Here is a 22,658-nt window from a genome sequence, read left to right on the forward strand (position 1 = left end):
ATTTTCCCTGTCCTGGTTCAAAACATTTTAAGAAGTGCTTGACATCTTTTGTTAATTGAGTGAAAGTTGAATAAATTGAGATACAAAAAATACTTGTTTTATCATATAGGTCTATCTCAGCTTTAAACTTTCGGGTATAAATGTATAGAAATGGTAGTAATAAATATTTGGCAGTAAACAACGGGAACCTCAGAGAAGAAAAACACGATTTCGAGAAAAAAAATCCTAGATTTCGGGTTAATAATAAAAAGAGAATTGGCTAGATTTTGGCCATTTCTGGAGAATTTAGTCACCACCATGGTTTGGAATCATGTATCTTTTATTTCTACCCGTTTTCTTGTGTCAGATCGACGTTACTTTTGTCTTGATCCCTGCTCTACCTTCAAGCCCATATGGTCTTCTGATGACTTGGATCGATGGTCCTCTGTGAGCCTCTGTATGCCCTCCAGTGCCCTCACGTGGCTTGTGTCTTTCCGTATCACGTCCATGTACAGCTTCATGGCCTCTAGTCGCTTTCCCTGTCTCTCTAGGATCAGCCCGAGGAGATACTCCGCTTCCATGTTCTTATCATCCTGAGTCAGAATCTGCAGCAGTTCAACCCTCGCGTCGTCTATTTCATTCTGAGAAAAAAAGAGAAAATCAAGAAAAACAATAGTCTACTTTCGAATTCTACTATGACCACTAGTCAGTGCGCATAAATACAGTGCTCGGTTTTGGACAAATTCCAAGCGTATAATAAAGAGAATCCCCTTGCAAAAACCTGTGAATTCTTCATGGTCTTGTTGGTATTTGCGGACAATTAGCATTCAACAGAGGCACTGTATTTAGTCCTAAGTGAACATATACCTTAGCGAGAGACACTCAAAAAGTCAAGCCAAGCAGGAATCTGTCAGTACATAAGAACAAACTCACCGATTTCAATAGCAACATAGCTAGAAGCATCCTTGACGAATGTTCATCCGGGGACAGACCAAGGCCGGTTCGTAGGTAGTGTATCGCCTTGCATTAAAAGCAAGAAAAGAATGAATATTCAGTATAATTTCTTTAGATTTAAATAAACTGGTTTGCTTTACTTATTTCCGATATTGAATGCAAGATAAGTAGTTTTTAGAACGGCCAAGGCCTTGGGGTTATTCGGTCGCATACAAAGTTTCCACAAATAAAGTTACAATAAAAATACAATAAAACAGAGTTTCCAATAGAAACATCTGCATTCGATATTCGGGTTGCGCGTAAAAAACGCATCTTATTTCACGAGGGTAATGCTCAGGATAGCTAGAGACTTTTAAAAACCTAAAGCCCCATCTAAACTAAAAATTTTTAGTTGACAACTATATTTGTTGGCATCTACACTAGCAATTTTTCATGAGTGACAATTTTAAATTTCTGAGAAAAAGCAAACCTGATAGCTTTTGAGCAACTATAATTGCCACTTACACTAGCAAATAAAAATTGTCACATACGAATTGTCAACTAAAAATTGTTAGTGTTAATGGGGCTTAAAAATGGGGGTGAGATAAGGCTAAAATACACAAGATACCGGCAAAATTGGGTTCAATTTACGGCCTCCCGCGGGTAATTTTTGGCAAAATTACGTTCAAATTAAAATCCGTTTTTAGTAGCCCCTTCAAAACGTGCAACAGATCTGGTCTTTGGCGAACATAATCACCAACGCCTCTAGTTTGCAAATTCTGAAGTTAAAAAAATAATATTAGTAATCGGCGAACGCACGTGCAAATGAAATCGCAGTTTTTGGGGTTTGAGAGACCTTAAAAACGGCAGTTTCATATAATATAGTAGTCATGACAAACCCTTCTCATGGACTTTTCTGATGGATGAGCATTCTTGATCAGCGGATGTCCGAGCATGCGCCCTATAGCAAGGTAAGGTCTACCATCCGTTGGTACTATAGCCGTGGTCCTTATGTAGCTCTCCATAGCCTCCTAACAAACGGACATAAAGGCAGATTACATGCAGGGCCGTACGTACCTGTCTTTACGTCTGAGCTTAACCAGATATTTAGACAATCTCTATGAGAGGCAAATGTGTGGCGAGGTTCAGAGGTTAGAAACGCCCTTTACATGGTAGTTTTGCAGACCAGTAAGCGAGGAATACAATAAATGGATGAGATTACAGGGTGTTGCGGCCGGTAGCAATGCTATATTTTGGGGAGCAAAATAAACTTTTTTGGACGCGAGAAAAATACTCTCAAAAGCCTCCTAGGAAAGAGCACTATGTGATTAGTATTGGATGTAAGGGATGTATTTTGAAGAAGAAAATTACAGAGAATCCTAGCCCTCCCCCATCATCCCATAACACCTCCACTGCTACGACCCTCACCCTTCCTCCTCTGAATCCCTTCCCCCTTTACCCCTGCCCTGCCCGACCTCGTCCTCCCTTATTTTATCTTCACTTTCCCTTACTCCGACCCTCCCGCTCTTACCCTCTTAGACCCAGCCCACCTCTACGCCTCCCCTTCTTGCATCCTTTAACTTTCCCTCCCCTCCCAGGGGGATGCGCACCCCCCTTGGCGGAGAAAAAGTAGGTCATTTCTTTTTAAGGAATCTGCAAATACTATGCTTTTTCCATATGATACCAATACGACTATACACCACGCCCCTCCTCGCAATTACCTTATTCAGTCCCAGTTTCTCCAGCACATTGCCGTATTGAAAGTGCAGCATGGGGTCGCTGGGTCGGAGGGAGATGGCTTTCTTGTACTGTTCTATCGCCTCCATGTGGCGGTTCGTCACGCGGAGCAAATGCGCCATGTTTGTGTTCGCGTCGGCGCTGTTCGGTTTCAGGGACAAAGCGATGTTATAGGCTGACTCAGCCTCTTTCTCGCGATCTGAAAACACAGGCAGTCCACGCTGTTAGCCCGGACACCATATTCTATTTACAGTAAAACTCAAACATCCAAAAATCAAGTTACAGGTATTCCATACTGCCGAGAGCATCTAAGTTTCTTAAAACTGTTAAAAACAAAGGTGTGGTATACCGTTTATATTTATACATTTACTAATTGGTTGATTGCGTTTCTCAACAGGTTTCTAATGGACGATCACTGTTTTTGCTTAAAAGGAATGACTCCAGGCGGGTTACCTGTGTTGACAAGCACCAAACCGAGGTTGACCCAAGCTGTGACGTAATGCGGCCGAAGTTTTATTGATTGACGGTAGAACTTCTCACAGAGAAGAAGACCCTAATGATTACAAAGTTTTCAGTTTCAAGTTGTTACGCAACCTGCCACAATTCCTTCGCCCGTTTGGAAATAGCGCGTCAGCCTAGCATATCAAAACCGGCCCAAAATTGTCATTGACTACGCGCTTCTCCCAAATAAAAAAATGCAAATCAGTGCCAGAACCACGATAAACGAGCAATAGTTTTTGAAAGGGCGTACGTAGATCCGGTTTAATTGCATGACTTCAAAGGGGGGGGGGGGGGGGAGGCCCAAATGAGGGTGTCACCAACATATCAAACATGTATAGCAAAGGTATATTGGATCTACAAATATATTTGTATCTGCATGCAGGTGTGTTTCCGTGCTTCTTTCACCTTCTTTGCGAAGTAGTTGCCCATCGTCAAGTGTATCTTGGCGTTTTCTGGGTTAACCCTAAGTCCAGAGGCAGCCAGTGTTCCTGTATCGTACCACTCGCTATTACGATGGACGGTCTTTGCCGCGAAAGTCAGTAGAAGGGTGTAAACAAGTACTTGGCCGAGCCAGTTAAGTCGAAAAGATAGTGTGGAGCCTTCATGTGATGAGCTCTTCTGCAAAGTAAATTAAAGAATGTCGATCAACCACTCCTTTGTTGTTTTTTTTAATTGAAAATACAGCGATTTATTAGCAAGGAAACATGAAAATAACAATCTACAAATGGTGTCTGGTACGTTATTGACGATATTTGATTGAAGATCTGGGTTACTTGCTTGAATTAGCCGATGGAAATGGATTCTTTGTGTGACTCGGCATTGAGCGGGAGCATAAAATGGCGGCATGACTGGCCTTCTTCAAGTAAACGGAAGGGAAGCTTAGTGCATGTCCAGGATTTTCCTTGGGGGGGGGGGGGGGGGGGGGGGTGCGAAATCCGAAAAAGTGGACCTAATTTTTCCGGGAAGGGGGGGGGGGGGGGGGTAGGGGAGGGGGTTCTCATATAAAAATCTAACCACCCCCGAAAGAACAAAAAGGGATTTTTTTATGCCTTTTTATAGTGTCTCTACGGGACGTTTTTTGTCGAATTTGCCTACATACCATAGGGTGATCTGGCTTATGATTTTGAGTTTTGTCTACAAACTACAAATAATAGCACGTCTATTGAGAACCAAATGTGGACTTTCGGCCGTTGTGGGGAGTGCGTTCGCACCCTCTGCACCCCCCTCCCCCTGGGTACGGGCCTGACGTCTTAACAACTGAACGTGCATGTCTCCTCTGGGTCGTGAGAAGCGCGCAATATGAGCTTTGCTAATCCGAACTCTAATCCTTGCGCTCCTGGGGTTATAAATTTCAAAATTACTGGGCGTTACTAGGAGCTTATTTGCGCCTATCCTCTCGCGGCGGGGCTCACCCTTCACTTTGGGTATGTGAAGGCGGGTCCGTCCGAGCATTTTCGCTCGTTCTTGTAAGATAATATTAATGATTATAACATCCATACCTTGATTTTTAGCTCTTGCTTATTAGAACTCACAGCACCATTTGTTTCCTCCTCATCTTTAGAAGCAGATTCCATGATCCCACAGGTTACCCGTATCCCGAGGGACAGCAGGACACAGTACCCCATGCTAGGGATGTATAGCACTCTCTCTGCGATCACGAAACCAACGGGCACGAACAGGTTCGACGCGGGTAGGAACGGCACGACGACCATGACGAGGCCGAATAGCACGATGCGGCCGTTACGACTGTAGGCGATGGCGGATAGCTATAAATATGAAAGACAGATGAGTATAGCCTGTGTAACAAGTAAAGGGAAGGGAGGGTATCTAAGGCGAACGGGATTGTGGGCGATGGCGGATAGCTAGAAGCAAAAGGTATCATTCTGAGTGAAGCCTGCGTAGCAAGCGCAGAGCCAAATGAGAGAGAATGCGAGAGGGCTTATATTTCCATTAATCGTCGATCACAGAGACTGTCTGCAAGAGTTGCTTGAAATAGAAAGAAAGCAAGCGGTAGAACGGGTGGGGTCTGCCCGTTCATTATAGCTTAAGAGAATTTAGGCGAGAGGGAAAAGCTACAAAAACCTTGAGTCAAGCCTGTTTTGTCAAACCTGTTTGACAAGTTAAATGGATAGAGAGAGTGGTGTTTTTAATATGGGAAGTTACATTGCCTTGCTATTTCCCTTATTTTCTTATTCTATTAGCACTATTAGCGATGAGTGGCGATTAGCTTCAAGTATGAAGAACGACGAATCAAGCAAGCTCGAAAGGTAAGACCTGAAGGTTGCTGCTCGTGAAAGCAAAATACAGTAACTGAGTGAAGTGAAGATATAGAATTTGCATTATTGTTTTAAGGTCAGGTCGGGGACGATAGGAGACATGAATAACAGATGACGTAGATGACGTTATAAAAAACGAACCAATACACAAGAAGGTGCATGGGTGTGTACAATATCTTACTCTCTTTACCGTCTTCTCTTCTACTGATTGAGTTTGTTCTGCTGTTTTGGTAGTGTTTTTATTAAAGTCATGTTTTGCTTGTGTCTCTCCATTTGCCACATTGGAATCGGCATCAGACGTCTTGGCCTCGTCGGTATAATGGTATAACCTTAGAGCTGAACAAGCAAACAGGATATGAGTGCTGAGATTCGAATTAGTAGAACTTCAAAAGTCTAAATAGGAAATAGTGCCCCGGCATCGCGAAAGCAGCTCACAGCAACGTCGAAACGACGACACTGAAAAATGGTGTAATAGTGTAATGGTGAAAATAGTGTAAATATCTTGCTTTTTCGTTTTAGTAAAAGTCTCCGTTGTAGCCAGTCCATGTTTGTCTTTTTGTGGGGGGCTGAATCGTTTAGCGACTAACGCGGACCGGCTGCACTGCTTGGTTGAAGGCTGCTACAAAAAACCATGTGTAAAAAATAGTGCGAATTGACGATCTGTTGGTCTAAAAACATCTGAATGGCGAGACGAAAGCTAAAAAACTCTTTTCGTGCAACAAAGTGCATCGTTATTTTTATTCGAAATGAAAAAAAAACAAGATTCATAATTGATTTTCTTACCTAGAAGCGTAAAAGCCATCAATGACGACAAAAACCCAAAGCTTATCAAGTTACGCTCATCCCACATGGATTCCACACGTGGAATACTATCCATTGACCAGTCGTAGCACAGAGAACTAGGCACCATTAAAAACCAGGCGTTCTTTGCTAGAATAAACGAGTATGTCCGGACACGCGTCCACTTGTCCGGATGGAAGTAGGTCGGGTTATCGGACTCTACAAACGAGGTAGGTAGACCACCCCCTATTATTACGATACGGATGTATAATAAAATAATGCAGAAGGCAGAAATAATGATTACGCGCTCCACCAGAGATCTGAACCACTTCGGTAACCACCTGAAACGACAGTAAGTGATTTTTAAACCACTATATGATAGATTTTCAATATTCAGACGGGGGAGGGTGTTTATTGGACAAGGGAGAGAGGGGGGGAGGGGGGTTAAAGAAAGAAAGGGGGGGTTTGATTATCAGTAGGGTGGACCTTAAAGAAAGAAGATTTGTATAATTTTCACCTCGCTCCGCCTCTACCCTAATAAGAGATCACGTGACTGTTCGGATGGCAAGCTAGCGCGCACTCAGCCTTTTAGCGGCAAAATAACAGCCAAAAACAGCAACTTATTCCATATCAAACATATTTCCCACATATAGTGCCCTTCGTATGTGTTGCCTTATATGGGCATAGATGCCCATATTTAGAGGAGCTACAGTTTTCCCGTTCCCTGATCTCCTGAAAACATGGTGAAAATATGCTGATTCATGTCAATTTGAGACTTGCGGCCAAAATTTGTTAGAAAACCTTGATTGCTTGGTCAAATCTTTTTTCTCACTGATCTCGAAAAGCCCTTAGACCCAGGCTCCCAAGAGGTCGGCCGAGTGGGTATGAAGGACACCCAAATTTTGATATGAACGCTTACGAAAATAAACCAGAATTTTTTTTTTTCAGAAAGGGTTTAGTTTTTCATTTAAAGATTTTTTTCTTCGTCGTTCTCTGGTGTAACGGGCGCAGTCATTTTTTATTTTTTTTTATTTTGATAAGTTTGTTTTGAATTTTCCACCCAAAAGGTCACGTGATCTCTTAGCGCAAGTCCCGTATTGAATGATGAACGGTACCTAAGGGACCTACTCTATCCCATCGCGTGGGGAAAGAGCACTCTCTATCTCCACGACTCTCAAGACGACCTTAAGGCGACCTAGCCCTCTAAAACCATAAGCGTGCTGATACACCAGGCCTTTCTTCTACAATTATCGTTCTAGAACAATTTAATGCGAAATATAATAAAACTTAAAACATTTAAACGAACGATAACACTTAAATGCAAATTTTAAGAAAATTAAAAACCGGTTGAACGAACAGTACTTACCGTTTATTTGTATGTGAAGACTTATGTCGCTCTGTACAAAACATCAGCTCTTTGACAGTTCCCATGGTAACATTACATACATATATGACGTCATAGATAACACAAATGGCTAACACAGTGACTCCTTGCTCCTTACTAAGTAAAGCGACAACTGTAAACAACAAGCAGGCGGCCATCCATGGCTTCGAGTAAGAGGCAGGACGACACCCGTCATGTAGGGAAGGGTTCGTCCTCGAACTCCCGTGTAGGGAGGGGTGGGGAGCTCGTATGTTCCCTGGTGATTTCTTAGATGGGCTATTAGAAGTTCTTGAAGGCTGAACACATTTAGTGAAAGATAAAAACGAGAGGAGATAAAATAACGCGCATTGCACATCAGCCCGTCCAGTGACATTCGCCACCGCTTCCGTATGTATAGGATGAATGGCGAATATCAGTCCAGCCAATAGCGTCGCAGAATCAGATGACGTCAGCCCCTGAAAGATGACGTCACATGCGGAGACGAACAGCACGGAGACGGCCACGTGCATCCCGACGTTGACCACGTGATAGCCAAGTGGCTGAAGCCCGTGAATGAGGTAGTTCAACCGGAAGGTGAGGATGGTGGCGGGCCGATAGGACTTGTGGGAATGGTTGCTGTCAAGCGGCTCGCCCCAGAAGTCATTGCGAAAAATAGACGTGAGTGAAGAGTGAGGCCTGGAGTGAGAGAATATAAATATGTCACGCTGGTCTGGAGTAACGCAACTCTCCCCTCACTGGCGCGACAGCGGCTAGGGTTTTCCTATTACATACAGTATTCATTTATTTATTTGTATAAGGCAAATGCTACGCGCAAAGAAACACTAAGGCTAAGTCAAACGTCGTATTATCCATAAACCGTATTTAATGCAAATGCATTTAAATGATACGTAAGTAATATTTGCATTGTGCGGGGAATAAAAAGTTCGCGAAAGTCAAGAAAGGGTTAATTACCGTGCATGTAACGCTGGGAACGCCTCGCATGGCTAAGCACAAGACAAAGAATATTCTAATTGCTTTGCACCACCTTCTTATTAGTCTACAAAAGGAGCCATCTTTGGCCTGTAAGATTTCGCTTTTTTGCATCGGGATTTTCAAATTATACGAAAAGTTTTACGGCAAGAAAATAGGTGACATTGCTAAAAAATTAAAGCGAAAGCATCCCAAGCGAAAAAGATTCAGGGATAGTCAAGCTCATTATGTACGCCAATAGCAGGGAAAACAATAGACAGTACTTCCGCCTTTAGTGTCGAGGCGAGAAAATAATAAAAAATAAATAAAATACGCCGGGGAGATAGAGAAACTTCTCACAACTATGACATTAGTATCTATGTTATTGTAAACTATCATAGTCTTATCTAACTTGACATCTTTTTTTATGTACTTTATTGAAATATGGAAATAAAAGGCGCTGTACTGGGAGACAATGAAAGCGCGCAGGAAAATAATGATTAAGTTTGGAAGGCGAGAAGTGTCCTATATTCAGTGGACGTTAGCACCCGCACAAACCGCCGATCGACTTTTTAGTAATTAATATAAACACCCTGAATATTTATAAAACAAGAGATGCAACGCTACGAAACATAACAAAAAAAAAGGTTCTTGTTAGAGCTTGAGCGCACGCGAATCCAAATAGCGCTAATGTGATTTGTACTTTAGAATTCTTTCAATTGTTATGGTGACTCCCGTTCAATTGAATACGCAAACAGGTTTAATGAACAAAGACAGTTCAAAAGGGGTTTCTTCGTGCTTGAATAATGCAATTCTGACGCTAAGATGCCATGGCCTAGTCAAAACAGCTGTTCCAAAAAATTTCAAAGCAGATGCTTAAATATTTTTTCAGTTTGTTCGTGCTCCCGTCTCCATTTACACAATGTTACAAAATATTTTTTCCGCAAAGCATAGGAGAAGTTATCACAGAATGTTTATAAGAGCGCATTTAAAGCTTCGTTATCGTTAAATTCGCTCAGCCACAAAATAGAGCCGCAGGTAGCATAATAATGCAATATTTGGATTTTAAGCACTGGTTATACCTAAAGGACGGCTTAAGAACGCACTAATAAAACCTTTGTATTTCACTTCCATCTATACAAATATTTACGGCAAATATAGTCACTTCAGTGCACTCGAAATACGCTCAATCAAACACATACAAACGCCTCACCTCACATCCAGATTTGTCGCGATCACCTCATGATCGTCGAACACTAGCTCGCCCGGTAGTGAGTTCAGAAAGCAGAGCGTTGATACCACAGCTACTAGCTGCTTTATTCTAGTCACACGTGAGGGAACTAGTTGAGATGAGCTCGGCGAAGATCGCATCACGGTGCGAGCGAAGTTGGAGCGCGCCATTTCGGTGTTGTGAATCTACAGTGAAAACAGCTCACACACAGGGGATGTCAACGCATTCAGCACCTGTCATGGAATGTAGCTATGACAACCAAGCGATGGCTTTGATAGGGTATAATGAAACAAATTACCTTAACGTATCAATGGTCCATATACAAGGACAAGCCATATGTTATCACTGGGGTTAGTATGCTGATATGAAATGTTTGTGTTGAAAGTGATAGACGGGAATTTTGAGGATGTGGCAGCGTAATCACGGTAATACTGACAGCATATCATACCGTTCTTAGCAAACCATATCCAAGTTATTAATAATGTGTCAAATTTATTGCTTTGAGAGAAACAACCTTAAATATTGAATAATAAATATTCTCACTTTATGAATGCTGGACTATTTATAACACCATGCTTGAATTTCTATTCTAACTTTTAATGAAAACTCAACTTTTTTTTAACTCTACCGATCAAAAACGCTCCTCCCACGCGAAGGAGATAAAATTGATCTTAAAAACCAAGTACTTACGACTTTTTACTGTTGTGTATATGCCTAACAGCCCGAGTTTGTATTATAGCCGAAATCGTGTTGTGATATCCCGGAATTAAAAAAAAAAATGTAGTTTGGGAAAAACGCGTATCCAATTAAACGACTATGCGCTATTACCAAACTAGAAGACTAAGGAGTTAAATCACACCGTCCTGAATTTAGCAGAACTCACATGTAGAGAAACTAATAACACGGGACTCACAGATATAAAGATGCCTCCAAACAACAACTTGTCTTGCGTGTATGTCCGGCCACCGTAATATAGTCTTTAACGGAAGTGTACTAGAACAAAGGACGCCACAAGACCCCTTCTTTTGTTTAACAGCAAGGTTTCTTAAGTTGTTCATGTTTGTTTTCTCAGGTAAGAACTTAAAATAGCTATTCTAGAACATGCGTTATCTTTTTCCCTTCGCCAACATGAAACGAAAAAAAGAACACTATTCTAGAAATGATTAATGGGCAGTCTCAGTGTTTGATCTTTATTGTTTTACTGGAGCCAGCTGAGCAATACCTAGTCTCCAGCGCTGCTGTCCTACAGCCCGTGCTTAGCATGAAACCACTAAGGCTGTACGGGAGACTAAGCTATCCCACGATGCATTCTATTTGGCGGTCATTTTCGATGCCAAGAAATTTGCAAAATATTGCCAAATCAAACATTTCCTAGTATATCCTTGCTCACACACATACATCCCACAAAAGAGAAAATACAAAGAACATAAAAAATAAAAAGCGATGTTATGCCGGCCTGTAGGCAAAATCGAAACAAAAGCAGGTGTTTTATCTCATACTTTTCAATTGTGAAACACTAAACATCAAAATTTTACTGAGGTTAGTGCCTCACGCTGGCTACGACCCAGTTATATATGGCATTTTTAGTAAAGCAAACAGAACAAATGCTATGGACTTAGCAATATAATACCTTCAACAGTTTTATTCAATTATTTACAAAGCTTCCAGAAATCTTGGATCCGGAGGCTTAATTTCATACGCAATAACTAAACCTATACGCAACTTTAGATGGTATGATTCGGGGGGGGTATCAATCTTGTACCCCACAATCTTTATGGCTAACACAGCCATTACACATCTATCCCGTTCATTTATCACTTACACGAAACAGCAAATCAAAACTCCTAATTACTTTATTGTTAGTATCTATAGTATTCTCCCAGCAAGATTTCTTTCATGTGACGCACGCTACCTTGGCCGTGACTGCAACCCAAGAATACAAATGTGGTACGAACTCCATAAACTGGAAGCACTCCGTCTTTGCCTCGCTGATTGGCTGGTAAAGTCCGTGTCAATCAGACAGCACATTTCTCTTTTGACCTTATCTCATTGAACTGTCGAGGTGGCCACGGTAGCGCGCGTCGAATTGTGTAGGCTGGAGTGTGTGTAGTGAGTGCAAGTGTGGTTAGTGGAGAATAGGCCATTTTGGGTCAATTTTTACAGGTCTTTTCTATATTAAGGAAGGGGAAGGGGCTAAAGAGGAAGTAAAAGGTAATAGACATAATGATCTAAAGCAACAGTCTCGTGTTCTACTATGTCGGTTTACAACTTCGCGAGTCGCCTTTTGAGAAAGGCCAAGGACCTATTCTTTACAGTTATTGAATTAGTTCGTTCTAATTTGCTAACGGCTGTCAAAATAAAAGCAAACCCTCTTTCCAATCCTACGTATAAACATATTATATTAACTCTGTGCTATTTACACCACGAATATTATGCCTATGATTCCCATTCTACCTTTCACGACCATTAGTTTCGCAAGCTAATTTTGCATCTATTCTTCCTACGACAAACCTATAGCCTCACTATCCTACATGAGCTACATGTAAGTGACCATTGACCAGTTATGACCAGGAGCAAACAAAAGGCAAATTCAAGACCTCTCCTGATAACATCTTTATATTTTAAGGGGACAATCTAAATATACCAAGAACGCATTGCATGTTTTTTTCATTAGGTAAAAAAAAATGAACTATTCGATGGGAATTTCTACTATTAGTCTTAACAATTACAAGCAACAGTTGCTTAAAAATTGGACTAATATTTTAACTTCGCTGCCATTAAAATGGCTGCCAAAATTAATGCACCATGGTTAGAGTGAGCTAGTCCTTGTTACATGGGAATATGACCATATTAAGGCATACTCAAGTCCACACGGTCTGATTCCATACTTTAAGCCTACAAGGGACATGACCATATCTTCGTGGGGTTGAGGGCGTAGTCTTGACTACGAGGGACTACACTGGACACGCCCAGAAAACTGTCCATCGTCGTCTTCATCGTCGTCATCATCCTCTTCTTCTTCACTGGAGTCCTCATCATTGTCGCTGTCATTATCAGCTGCTCGTGATCGCTGGAAAGAATGTGAAAGTCAATGATCATTGTGAATGTCGATATTGTTTTTTAGTCTGTACAGTGGAACCTGGATTTTACGATATGGCTCGGGAGAAAGAAAATACATCGTAAAATCGAGGTACCGTTGCAAAGAGGTCCCCGATTTTTATGATTTAAAAAATTCCATCGAAAACGCCGTTGTAGCGAGGTCTGGTTTATAAACAACTTTTACAAAATAGCATTGTAACTTTAGTCTGTGTAAGACTGTACAGTTACTCTCTGTAAGATCTTAATCTGTACCGTAAATCTGTCAAGTAAAACAATCGATTAACTGGACTGTACGTGTGTGGCGTCTCGAGTTTTTCTCTCTTTGTTGATAGACACAATCAGCAATATCGTTGTATCGAGGTCAAAATTACGCTTGGGAGAAAGAGCTGTATCATAAAATCAAGAATATTATTGTATCCAATATCGTTAGATCGGGGTAATTTCTCATATATTCCACTGTATTTTCGCCGGGAGAAAGGAAGGCCATCGTAAAATCGAGGTTATCGTAAAATCCAGGTTCCACTGTATTTTTAGGAAACTCCAAAGGAATTTTAGTGCGACGCGCGCTATCGTGGCCACCAGTACAAAGTTTAAAGAAAGTTACTTAATTATGTACAAGCGAGAATAAGTTCTGACTGACACGAACTTTAACACAAGGAAGACCCCGACTTGCCTTGGTGGGTTAGTGAAGCTCATTTGGTTAGTTCAGAGCCAATCTTCTTACGCTTGTAAGATCAATTGTCACGCAAGGTATTACCTGTCTTCTTGCGTCACGCTCGTAAGATCAATGGTCACGCAAAGGTCTTAAATGCTTTCTTACGTCACACAAGTCAGACAATGGTCACGCAAGGGTCTTACCCGTCTTGTGTCACGCAAGTCAGATCATGGGTCACGCAAGGGTCTTACCCTTCTTCTTTGCATGTGATGCATCATGAGGTAAAGCAGGTGTTCGCTGATGGGATCGTGAGGGCGAGAACGGTCATCGTCACGGTCACTCGTATTCTTTTCCATAAGCTGGAAAGAGATATCGAGCAGAAACCATCAACACCTTTGGATTATCAACATGCCCAGCAGTTAAGTTGGAGCATTTCTTTGCCATGCTGATTGGCTAAGTACAGTTTTGTCAATAAACTACTGGCATCCTGATTGCACATGACATACTGCAAGATAAGTCTGTAACCCTGTGTGAATATTCATGTACCTTATCCAGCCCATCTAGGACAGTTGGCGATGGCTCAAGTGGTACCCATATCTTTACGTCATGGTCCAACCCACTGGTCGCTAGCACAGGTGCACTTGGGTGGGGCTCTAGGCAGTTAACCTTCAATTGGAAAAAAGAGGGTGCATTACAACCAGTAGAATCATGCTTATTTCTGGCAGGCTGTTTCTGGTTTCCAGGATTATCAGAGTCCATGTCTTGACCTTCAAGGCAACCACAATAAGTACTGTAAGGTTGTCATAATGTAACTAAAGTGCCTTAAAATGCAGCACCTTTTTAAAAGACCTAGAAATATTCAGAAAAAAACTTCAAACGCCAATGGTCGCCTTGTATAAGAAGTGAAAAAGGTAGCCTTTCTGCAGGCAGTTGTTGCAGGGTTTTCGGAACACTCAATCCATCGGCTTAGCTGCCAACAATTTAGAATTGATGCTACTGTAAGAATGGTAAGAATGGTAGCATGAGTAAAATGTATCATGGATCACTCAATTAAAGCAATTAAGGCACCCACCACGCCTGTAGCATCTGCATCCAGGAAGTTGACTATTTCCTCAGTCTGCTTATCCCAGAGAAAGACATGTCCACAGTCACTACCACTCACTACAAACTCACTCTCTGGGCCATAAAAGTTCACTCCCTTGACTGAAAAAAAACAAACCAAAAAAAAAAACAAGAATATTACAATGCGATATGGGGTCCATTGTATGTAATATTGCCGAAGACAATGAGTTGCATGCGAGGGGTAAAGCTAAGAGACATTTCACACTTAACAATGTGATAATGTGATGGCATGATACATGACATTTTTAGTATACATGCATAGGGTGGGGGAGGGGGAAATGGGTTTTGCCACACCCACAATGTAACAACATCAAAAACAATTTATTGCATGCAAATAGTATACATGTTGAAAAATTGATACAATTGTAATAGGGCACTGACAAGGCAAAGTAGATAAAGAAATACAGTATTTACATGCAATTGGTTATACGAGGTTCAAATATATGCATTGCCCCATGTGTTCTACCTGTTGCATTGTTACGGTGACCCTTGTACTGCTTCACAAACTCTGCTCCTGAACTAAGAAAATACCATACAACATAAGCAGACTAAGGAATACACCAAAGGTGCCCTCGGAGAATCTTTGTATTGTAACCCGCAGTATTGCGGTATCAGCTAAATAAGCAAATAAATGTAAATAAAATACAAATCGGGTTTCAAAAAGTGTAGAATTCTTGTTTACAGTACATTCTTATGAACGTTCATATAGCTTTCAGATCAAGGACTCAGCTGTTTACTTTTTTATGCTGTACGCTACCCATGAACCACCGCAGGTTACTACTACACTTGGGGCAACCTTATTTGAAATTGGTGTATAAAGTACAAGGGGTGGTGCCATGAATCTCATCCTTACCTTGAGTATGAGTCAAACAAGTAGATATCTTCATCATTGTAACTAACAAGAAGCTCTGATAAAGAAATAAAATATGTTCGACTTAAATAAAATATGTTTGAATTCATCTACAGCAAATTTCACAAGTTTTTCAAATGAGCCAATGACTTCTAACATGGAACTGGTTCTATTTCTTTAACAAATTCAAAGATCACTATATCTTGATACCTCACCTGAACCATCATGGGAATAGACCAGACAGGTGATGTTGGCAAAAAAGTCATTGCCGTCCTGCTGCAAAAAAAAAGGATACTGTACATAACAGCAAGAATACATAACATCAACCAAAACCAAAAAGAAATAACCATTTACATATGATAACTGGAATAAATTGGTTATTTTTAATAATTAACAGAATTATATTTAAAAATATTTAAAGAACTTAAAGGAAACTAGGTACACCTTGGAGCTAGGACAAAATGCATGCAAGAAAATAAGGTGTGCTGAATAGGTAAACAGACTTCCCTACTTAAAATGATGGTTACAGACCTGTAAATATAGTAATAGATAATTGTTAACAATTTACAAGCCTCTGTATTTGCTTTGATTTGCACTACTTTTATCTCAAACAAAGGCTCCCAGTTTATTCCTGTGTCTTCAGTGCATTGATTCGGCTGGCATAGTTGTACTCAAAACTGGTCTTTAAGACCACACTGGTGGATAAGACGAGAACCCCCTTATGTGTCCCACTGCTACCAAATGAGGCCAATCAAACTCACCAGATGGTGTGGACAGTACTGTTTCACAGGTTCTGCATTAACCTTGCTATCCTGAGTACAAATCATCCAATTAACACACAGATAAAGGGTGGTAGGGACTCATTATAAAACACACAAAGCATTTCTTTGCCACGCTGGTTTGTTAGAGTAGTGTGAATAGAATTGCGTGAATCAGATAGTAATTGTCTTGCACACTAATTAAAGTTGTACTTCCTAAAACTGTCAAATATGACCATTGTACCATGTGTTGAGATTTAAAAATCAAGTGGAAAAGAGGCGGCATAAGTACTGTGGAAGGGGGATACTATATACAATCTGTACCTCTGGTAGCTTCCTTCTGTCATAAATCCTGCAATTCAGATGGTAAATATTCAAGATTGGTCAGAATGATCAATAAAAGGCCAATATGAATCTGGTTATTCATCTTACAGTATTTGTAGCTGTGCACATACCGTGCAAACTGGTCCCTTCCTCCTACTGCAAACTCATTGATGTTTGAAGGGTTGACATAGATGGTGTATAAAGGGACTTTCTTGTGTTCAGATGCTCTGCAGCAAAACAGTCTGTGGAGAGTTCAAGACATGATGAAATAATCAAAGATCAAGAAATCCATTACAGTGTGACGCAGCACAGCCACCTTGACAATTTTGCTGAGTAAATGAATGAGGATGCAAGAAAAATTGTTATAAGCTTCCCTTACAATATTATAGAGCACTTCTTTATGAAGTTCACGTATATCAAAATTGTTCTTGAATGCTAATTTGGTTAACTTTCTAAAAAAATGAATTGGTGGCCATGGCATGGTGTATTGCACAAGAGTCAATAATGTGTCTTTAAAGAACACAATACTCGACATCTACAACAGCCTTTACATTCAACATGACAATATTGTAACTACTCTCTAGTAATTCAGTGCCCCGACTAAAGGTTTTTAAACTGTCAGTATTTCAGGATCCTTCCATAAAAAATAACCCACTATTCGGCAGCCAGAAGGTGTCGATGCGCACACGGTGCACTCCCTAGGTGCATATCTCCTAGAACTTACTTGTGTGCCTTGTCCTCCCTGAGATCGACCTGGAAAACCACACCATCCTCACCACACGTAAAGAATGTCCATGGTGATCCTGGCTCTATGCTTAACTAACAAAAGAGACACAGTTGCTTTTAGTGTCTACCAGAAGAACAACAGCTTACATGGTTTTGCATTTTATGTATTATTTATTTTAAATATCAATGACCCAAAGGGAAGTGCCTATAAATCAAGAGCTGAGCCCTTCCCTTGTTCTCTGTAATCGTGTAGCAATTTGTTATACTGTATTATCACCAGTACATTTTTCTCTAGTTTACCCAGGTGCATACACAGGATTGGCTGAGAGGGGGGGGGGGGGGGGGCGGAGTCCTAATTATCATATAGTATTTGAAGATTCCTAAATAAGAGATGACCCACTTTTTGGCTGCCAAGGGGGGGGGGACATCCTGCGCACCCCCCTGTGTACGTGCCTGTTACCTTATGTGCTGCTCCCCGATGCTGAGACAACTTCTTGGTGCCTTTAGATGTGCCAGTTGAGGACAGGAATCCGACTCTTACCTAAAAATACCCAAAGAAATGAGAGCAAAATCTATCTTGACGACAGTCAGAGGATGGATTGACATCAGGCAGTCAAACAGAGGACAAACAGACCAGACAGAAAGCAGATGGATGGACAGTAGATAGGCAAACTGACAGAAAGTCAGATGAAGAGACAGGGGAAAGGATGGACACAGACAGACACACTTGCTGTGCTTATTTTTGGTTATTAACTATGCTGGGTGTCTGCAGGAATATAGCATCATAATTATAAATCTGCCAGCTGTGGTTTGACGCAAGTTCGGAATATGGTGGGTTACATGCCCTAGAATATTTATAAAACAACCAAAACTATATACTAAGGTTCTCCAAGCCCCATTTGTATGTTCCAAATGACAGGCATCATTTCGCTTAAAGGGGTGGCACTATTGAACCACCCCTCTTATTCTGTCACTTACTTGAAGACAATCAGACTAACTGATCTATACCATTTCTTCTAACCTAGCTGGTTCATGGTGCAAATTAGGAACCGCCCCTCTTGTACTGTTACTTACTTGATGACAATCAGACTAACTGATCTATACCATTTCTTCTAACCTAGCTGGTTCATGGTGCAAATTAGGAAAATTTCCTGGCAACATGACCATCAACAAGGTACTCCTGGCAGATACAGTAGGGAGCTGTCACAGTTGTCATAGTTACTTATCAGATTATGTCTAACTTGTAAATATTTCGAACGTGACTAAAATCAATAACTGAACTCAATGTAAAACAAAAACAAACAAAATACAAGCACTTTAGACGAAATATACGTATCTGGAGGCAAAGGGATAAAACACGATGTAAAATGACAAAAAATAAAATATATCCTTCGTTTATAATACTGCGCACGTCATAACAAAACACAACGAAAAAGTCACCCAATTAAGATAAACGGATCCAGATAAACAATACATTGAGAAAATAAATAATCGATATTCCAAAATAATAATACCTGGCCATCTCTTGCACAGCTGACGAGGGTTGACTCACTCGAAAATGGCATAAACTTCGCCTAGAGCAAAAATCAGAACATATATACTTAAAACCAGTCTTCTACTAAGAGAAAGTGAAGGGGAAAACAGCGGGTTTGCGATGTACTTAAATAAAATTAAAAATTGGATAATTAACAAACCTGGAAAACATTACTGGCGTGACCACTCTCATAGTGAAGAACTTTCTTTTTCTTGGCCCAATCCCATATGACTATATCAAGATCGTCACTACCAGAAGCTAACAGTTCCCCTGTTGGGCTATAGTGCAGAGTATTGACACAGCCATCGTGATACTTTAGATTGCTATGAAGTTTCAGTCTTTGCACAAGTCCAGTGGAACCTGAGGCTCTTTTAGTGAAATAACCAGGAGATAACAGTCCTTGTTGACGAGCAAACAGGCTAGGGATGACAGGCCAGTCTTTTCTTTTGCTTCCTGCAGTAGCGGCCATGTTGGAATTTGCGACATCTCTTTCTCTGTTCTTCGAACCCGTTGTAAAATGACTGTTTGTCTTGTTGTTTTTGCATTGTGGATTTTGACCCTTGTCCTCAGCCATCGCTGCTAACCCTCAAAGGCTCAAGTCAGGCCTTGTAATTCGTGGTATATCAGTTCCATAGACATGAATATTTTTTTCTTCTTGCGCGAACAACTTCCACACAAGACCGAAGTCGAGATCAAAACACAAGAGTCGAACGAAAGGCGCACTCGACACATGTGACATACGAATGCTACACGAATTATTATCGATCACTTAAATCATGTATTGAGATTTCCTTATCAACGATTCTTAGATATCAAAATAAAATTTGCGTTGACATCTGTAAAGATGTTGCGCATGATTTTGTTTACAATGTTTTAGTTTAATGTAAATGCTACTCGGATAGATATCGGAAGATACTCGGCTTTAAATAAACCTCTACCGAACAATAATCGACTGAGTGACATTGTATGGACAGATTCAAGCAAAATATGGCGGGCAAAACAGAGGGAGACGATGACATCAAAAGTTTTCTGAGCAAAGTTGACGAGATAGGTAAGAAGTATTGAATAGTCTGGATAAGAGACTTGTAAATGCAACAGATGGTTGATATATTTGAAGATCAACATTGTTGGGTTTCTCTTCGTATTCATTTTTTTTATGCTTTAAGTTATATTTGTTGTTATGGAAATAATCAATTAATTAAAATTAAGATAAATGAATGGGAATAAAAGTCTTAAAAGCAAAAATACGCAACTATTCTACAAAGTGAGGCAGTTACCCCGTGGATCGAGATATGAAAGCACTTTTCAGCTCGAAACAAAAGAGCGGCTCACCCTCCCTCCCCACAAAGAAAATAAAGCAAGTTGCACTAGTTGATCACGTGACTATTTGCGTAGCAAATTCAAGCCAAAATAAACACAGAAATGTGTTCTCCAGTCGGCAAAAATAAAGCCCTTTCTGACTTTTTTTGCCCCAAAAATCCAGTGTATGCGAGTTTGCCACCCAAATTGTCATGTGATCTTTTAGTACAAGTGCCTATCCTGTGTAAGATTTTTATTTTTTTATTCTATTTAAGAGTCAATAATGAAGGGTCTGACTTCCTCAGAGGAAGAAAAGCAGACTGTAGCCTTGAAAAAAGCTGATGAGTATCTGTCTGTTCATGGTGATAAGGCGGATGCCTCCATCATACACGACAAAGAAACTGGCATCACCACAAAGATTGGATTCGATGGGACACAAATTAATAAATCTTGTGGCCCTAAGAAGGTATATCTTATTATTCAAATGAAGCTATAGACGGTGATAAGGATAAACACAATTTCTGTTGAGGATAAAGAAAGTGTATTTAACAGGCCTGTAGGCTAGATTTCATTTTGATGTGTTTGCGTTTTTAAGGCACCCCATTAAAGTCCAATTGTATTCTTTAGTCAATAGAAGCCACCTTTAGCTGTGAAGGATATTCTCAAACTGTACATAGCGCTAGGCCTGCTTGTACCCTTTCAGTGACATTTCATTTTCTTTGTTTATATTTAGGCTTCTGACAATGTGGGGGCAGTTAGTGCAGGTAAATATGATTACATAATAAATGTAAAATAAAGATACACATCTCAGTAAAAGCACACTTGACAGTGATGCTCAATATCGATACAAATATTTCACGAGAGCTAATGGTGTAATGACTTGGGAGGCTAGAGGGGGGGGGGGGGGAGGGGGGAGGCATTCCCTTATTATTCTCAAGCCCTGGAACTGCCTATGCCAAGTAATCAGGATTGCAAAGCCTTTCATTTACTGATGGATTTGCCCACATTATGATTAGTGATCTCAGATTTTGTTCTAAGAAATTTCAATGCAGGCATTTTGGGGTATATTTGTAAAGCTAAGGGTAATTTTAAGAGTGGGCTGCAAAGTTTTGTATTTGGTAGTATCTGATTCTGTTTCTCTCACTCCCCTTAAACCCTATTTACTGTTAAGTTCCTCCCTATCCCTGGAAGAACTTATCATTTGATGTATATTTATCCCTAGAGGATTTCATGAAAGCTGTAAGTGATGATGCCAAAGCCAGGGCATCGGAAAGAAAACAACGAGAGGCCGTAGCTCTGCAGCTAAAAGAAAAAGGAAATTTAGCATTCAAACAGCAAAAGTATGAAGAAGCTGTCAAGCTGTACACTCAAGCCCTGAATCAAGACAGAACAAACACTGCTTTCTACACCAATAGAGCACAGGTGATTTGATGTTCCAGGATTTTACTAAGGATTGTTTTACTAGAGGGGCTTCATTTTGCTTTTCCAATGTCCCCAAATATATTATGTTGTGTAAGCATAGCAAGGGACAGTTCCAAACTTCAGTATTTGAGCTACTGAAATTCCACAAATTTTATGTTTTATACCCCCCTGAAAAGATACATGCTAATTATTGGATAAAGTATGCTACAATTTTCACAAGCTTGGAAAGAGGGAAACTAGCTGGGTTTTGGTTTGTGAAAAAGTAATTATCAGCTCAGTTTCCTTGCCAACTAAGGGACAACCCTTCAAACCATTCTTGCCCTAATGTGGTTTGTGAATTTGATCCATTTGACAGGCTTATATCAGAACCAAGAATTACACAGATGCTATCACAGACTGTGAAGCTGCTATAAAGGTTAATATTTCTTACTCTTTACATTTTTCTTCGTTATTTTTTGCTTCTTTAATGTCTTTTTTTCAAAAGTGCAAATGAATAAATGGAGCCACTTCTTTGGGCTGTTTTTTTTTTCCACTTAGATCAACATAATAGCATATGTTTTTGCTCACCTTTATGACTACTTTATGACACCTTTTTAACTACTGCACAACCCCAAAAACCTTTATTGCAGCTAGATAAGAAATGCATCAAAGCCTATGTGCACATGGGAAAAGCTTTCCAAGCTCAAAACAAGTTTGATGAAGTAAGTTTGTCTGCCTTCTTCGAATTGTACGGCAAATAATTAACCATTACATGAGACTATAAACTAATGTCTAACTAAACATTTCTTTAAGGCTGTTGATATATTCAAGATGGCAATCAAAAATCTTCCAAAGCAAGGAAAACTTATAGAAGGTATTTCCTTACAGTTTACATACAGACTTCCTATCAAAACAAATATTTGAAAAAGACAATTTAATGATATTGAAACAAACTAAATTTATGTTGTAGACTACATTACTGAGGCTGAGCTGGGGAAAACAAGATACCTACAAGAAGAAAAGGTAAGGCTTAAAGCCGCATTGTGACCAGTTTACTTCCGTAGGTTTTTTCGACGGAAACCTCAACCGTTAAAAGACAAAAGAATCTATTAAAATCCGAG

General features: G+C 40.3%; 3 protein-coding genes across 6 annotated transcripts in view; 1 reads left to right on the forward strand and 2 right to left on the reverse strand.

Annotated features, from left to right (window-relative positions):
- Positions 1-301: 301 nt before the first annotated feature.
- Positions 302-9,994, reverse strand: LOC5511654 (protein O-mannosyl-transferase TMTC4). Its single transcript, XM_048732599.1, has 11 exons — positions 9,752-9,994; positions 7,573-8,265; positions 6,210-6,547; positions 5,608-5,762; positions 4,650-4,916; positions 3,556-3,768; positions 3,103-3,202; positions 2,634-2,848; positions 1,812-1,943; positions 913-999; positions 302-620 (listed from the first exon to the last, which is right to left on the reverse strand). Exons 1-11 carry the CDS (start codon positions 9,937-9,939, stop codon positions 354-356), a joined length of 2,655 nt encoding a protein of 884 aa, XP_048588556.1. The 5' UTR covers positions 9,940-9,994; the 3' UTR covers positions 302-353.
- Positions 9,995-11,386: 1,392 nt separating this feature from the next.
- LOC5511685 (DDB1- and CUL4-associated factor 8) lies at positions 11,387-19,411 on the reverse strand. 2 transcript variants are annotated; one of them, XM_001631974.3, is made up of 14 exons: positions 18,998-19,411; positions 18,818-18,877; positions 17,764-17,844; positions 17,302-17,396; positions 16,709-16,819; positions 16,578-16,605; positions 16,257-16,307; positions 15,711-15,768; positions 15,499-15,553; positions 15,112-15,164; positions 14,596-14,726; positions 14,070-14,189; positions 13,775-13,882; positions 11,387-12,839 (listed from the first exon to the last, which is right to left on the reverse strand). In XM_001631974.3, exons 1-14 carry the CDS (start codon positions 19,409-19,411, stop codon positions 12,714-12,716), a joined length of 1,491 nt encoding a protein of 496 aa, XP_001632024.3. In that variant the 3' UTR covers positions 11,387-12,713. The 2 variants fall into 2 exon arrangements, with proteins under 2 accessions (XP_001632024.3, XP_032236869.2); XM_032380978.2 differs by having other exon boundaries at positions 15,711-15,771.
- A 339-nt stretch (positions 19,412-19,750) lies between these two features.
- LOC5511648 (tetratricopeptide repeat protein 12) overlaps positions 19,751-22,658 on the forward strand; it is a 59,125-nt gene continuing 56,217 nt past the window's right edge. For all 3 annotated transcript variants that reach the window (XM_048732600.1, XM_048732601.1, XM_048732602.1), the window contains exons 1-8: positions 19,751-19,888; positions 20,412-20,602; positions 20,870-20,900; positions 21,359-21,558; positions 21,914-21,973; positions 22,188-22,259; positions 22,351-22,411; positions 22,508-22,560. In XM_048732600.1, the coding sequence (XP_048588557.1) occupies positions 19,804-19,888; positions 20,412-20,602; positions 20,870-20,900; positions 21,359-21,558; positions 21,914-21,973; positions 22,188-22,259; positions 22,351-22,411; positions 22,508-22,560 (753 nt within the window). In that variant the 5' untranslated portion in view covers positions 19,751-19,803. The remainder of the gene's footprint in view (positions 19,889-20,411; positions 20,603-20,869; positions 20,901-21,358; positions 21,559-21,913; positions 21,974-22,187; positions 22,260-22,350; positions 22,412-22,507; positions 22,561-22,658) is intronic.

Source organism: Nematostella vectensis, chromosome 9 (genome assembly GCF_932526225.1).
Source record: "Nematostella vectensis chromosome 9, jaNemVect1.1, whole genome shotgun sequence".
Classification (NCBI taxonomy): Eukaryota; Metazoa; Cnidaria; class Anthozoa; order Actiniaria; family Edwardsiidae; genus Nematostella; species Nematostella vectensis.

Bases quoted from the DNA above. Each gene is read 5' to 3' on its own strand.
- LOC5511654 (XM_048732599.1), bottom strand. From the start codon at position 9,939: ATGGCGCGCTCCAACTTCGCTCGCACCGTGATGCGATCTTCGCCGAGC. The intron at 5,763-6,209 runs GTAAGAAAATCA...TTGCTTGTTCAG, and splicing joins GATGGCTTTTACGCTTCTAG to CTCTAAGGTTATACCATTAT. The intron at 3,203-3,555 runs GTGAAAGAAGCA...TGTAATCATTAG, and splicing joins GCAACTACTTCGCAAAGAAG to GGTCTTCTTCTCTGTGAGAA.
- LOC5511685 (XM_032380978.2), bottom strand. From the start codon at position 19,411: ATGGCTGAGGACAAGGGTCAAAATCCACAATGCAAAAACAACAAGACA. The intron at 14,190-14,595 runs GTGGGTGCCTTA...TTCCAATTGAAG, and splicing joins ATGCAGATGCTACAGGCGTG to GTTAACTGCCTAGAGCCCCA. The intron at 12,840-13,774 runs GTAAGACCCTTG...CATTCTTTCCAG, and splicing joins ATCACATGCAAAGAAGAAGG to CGATCACGAGCAGCTGATAA.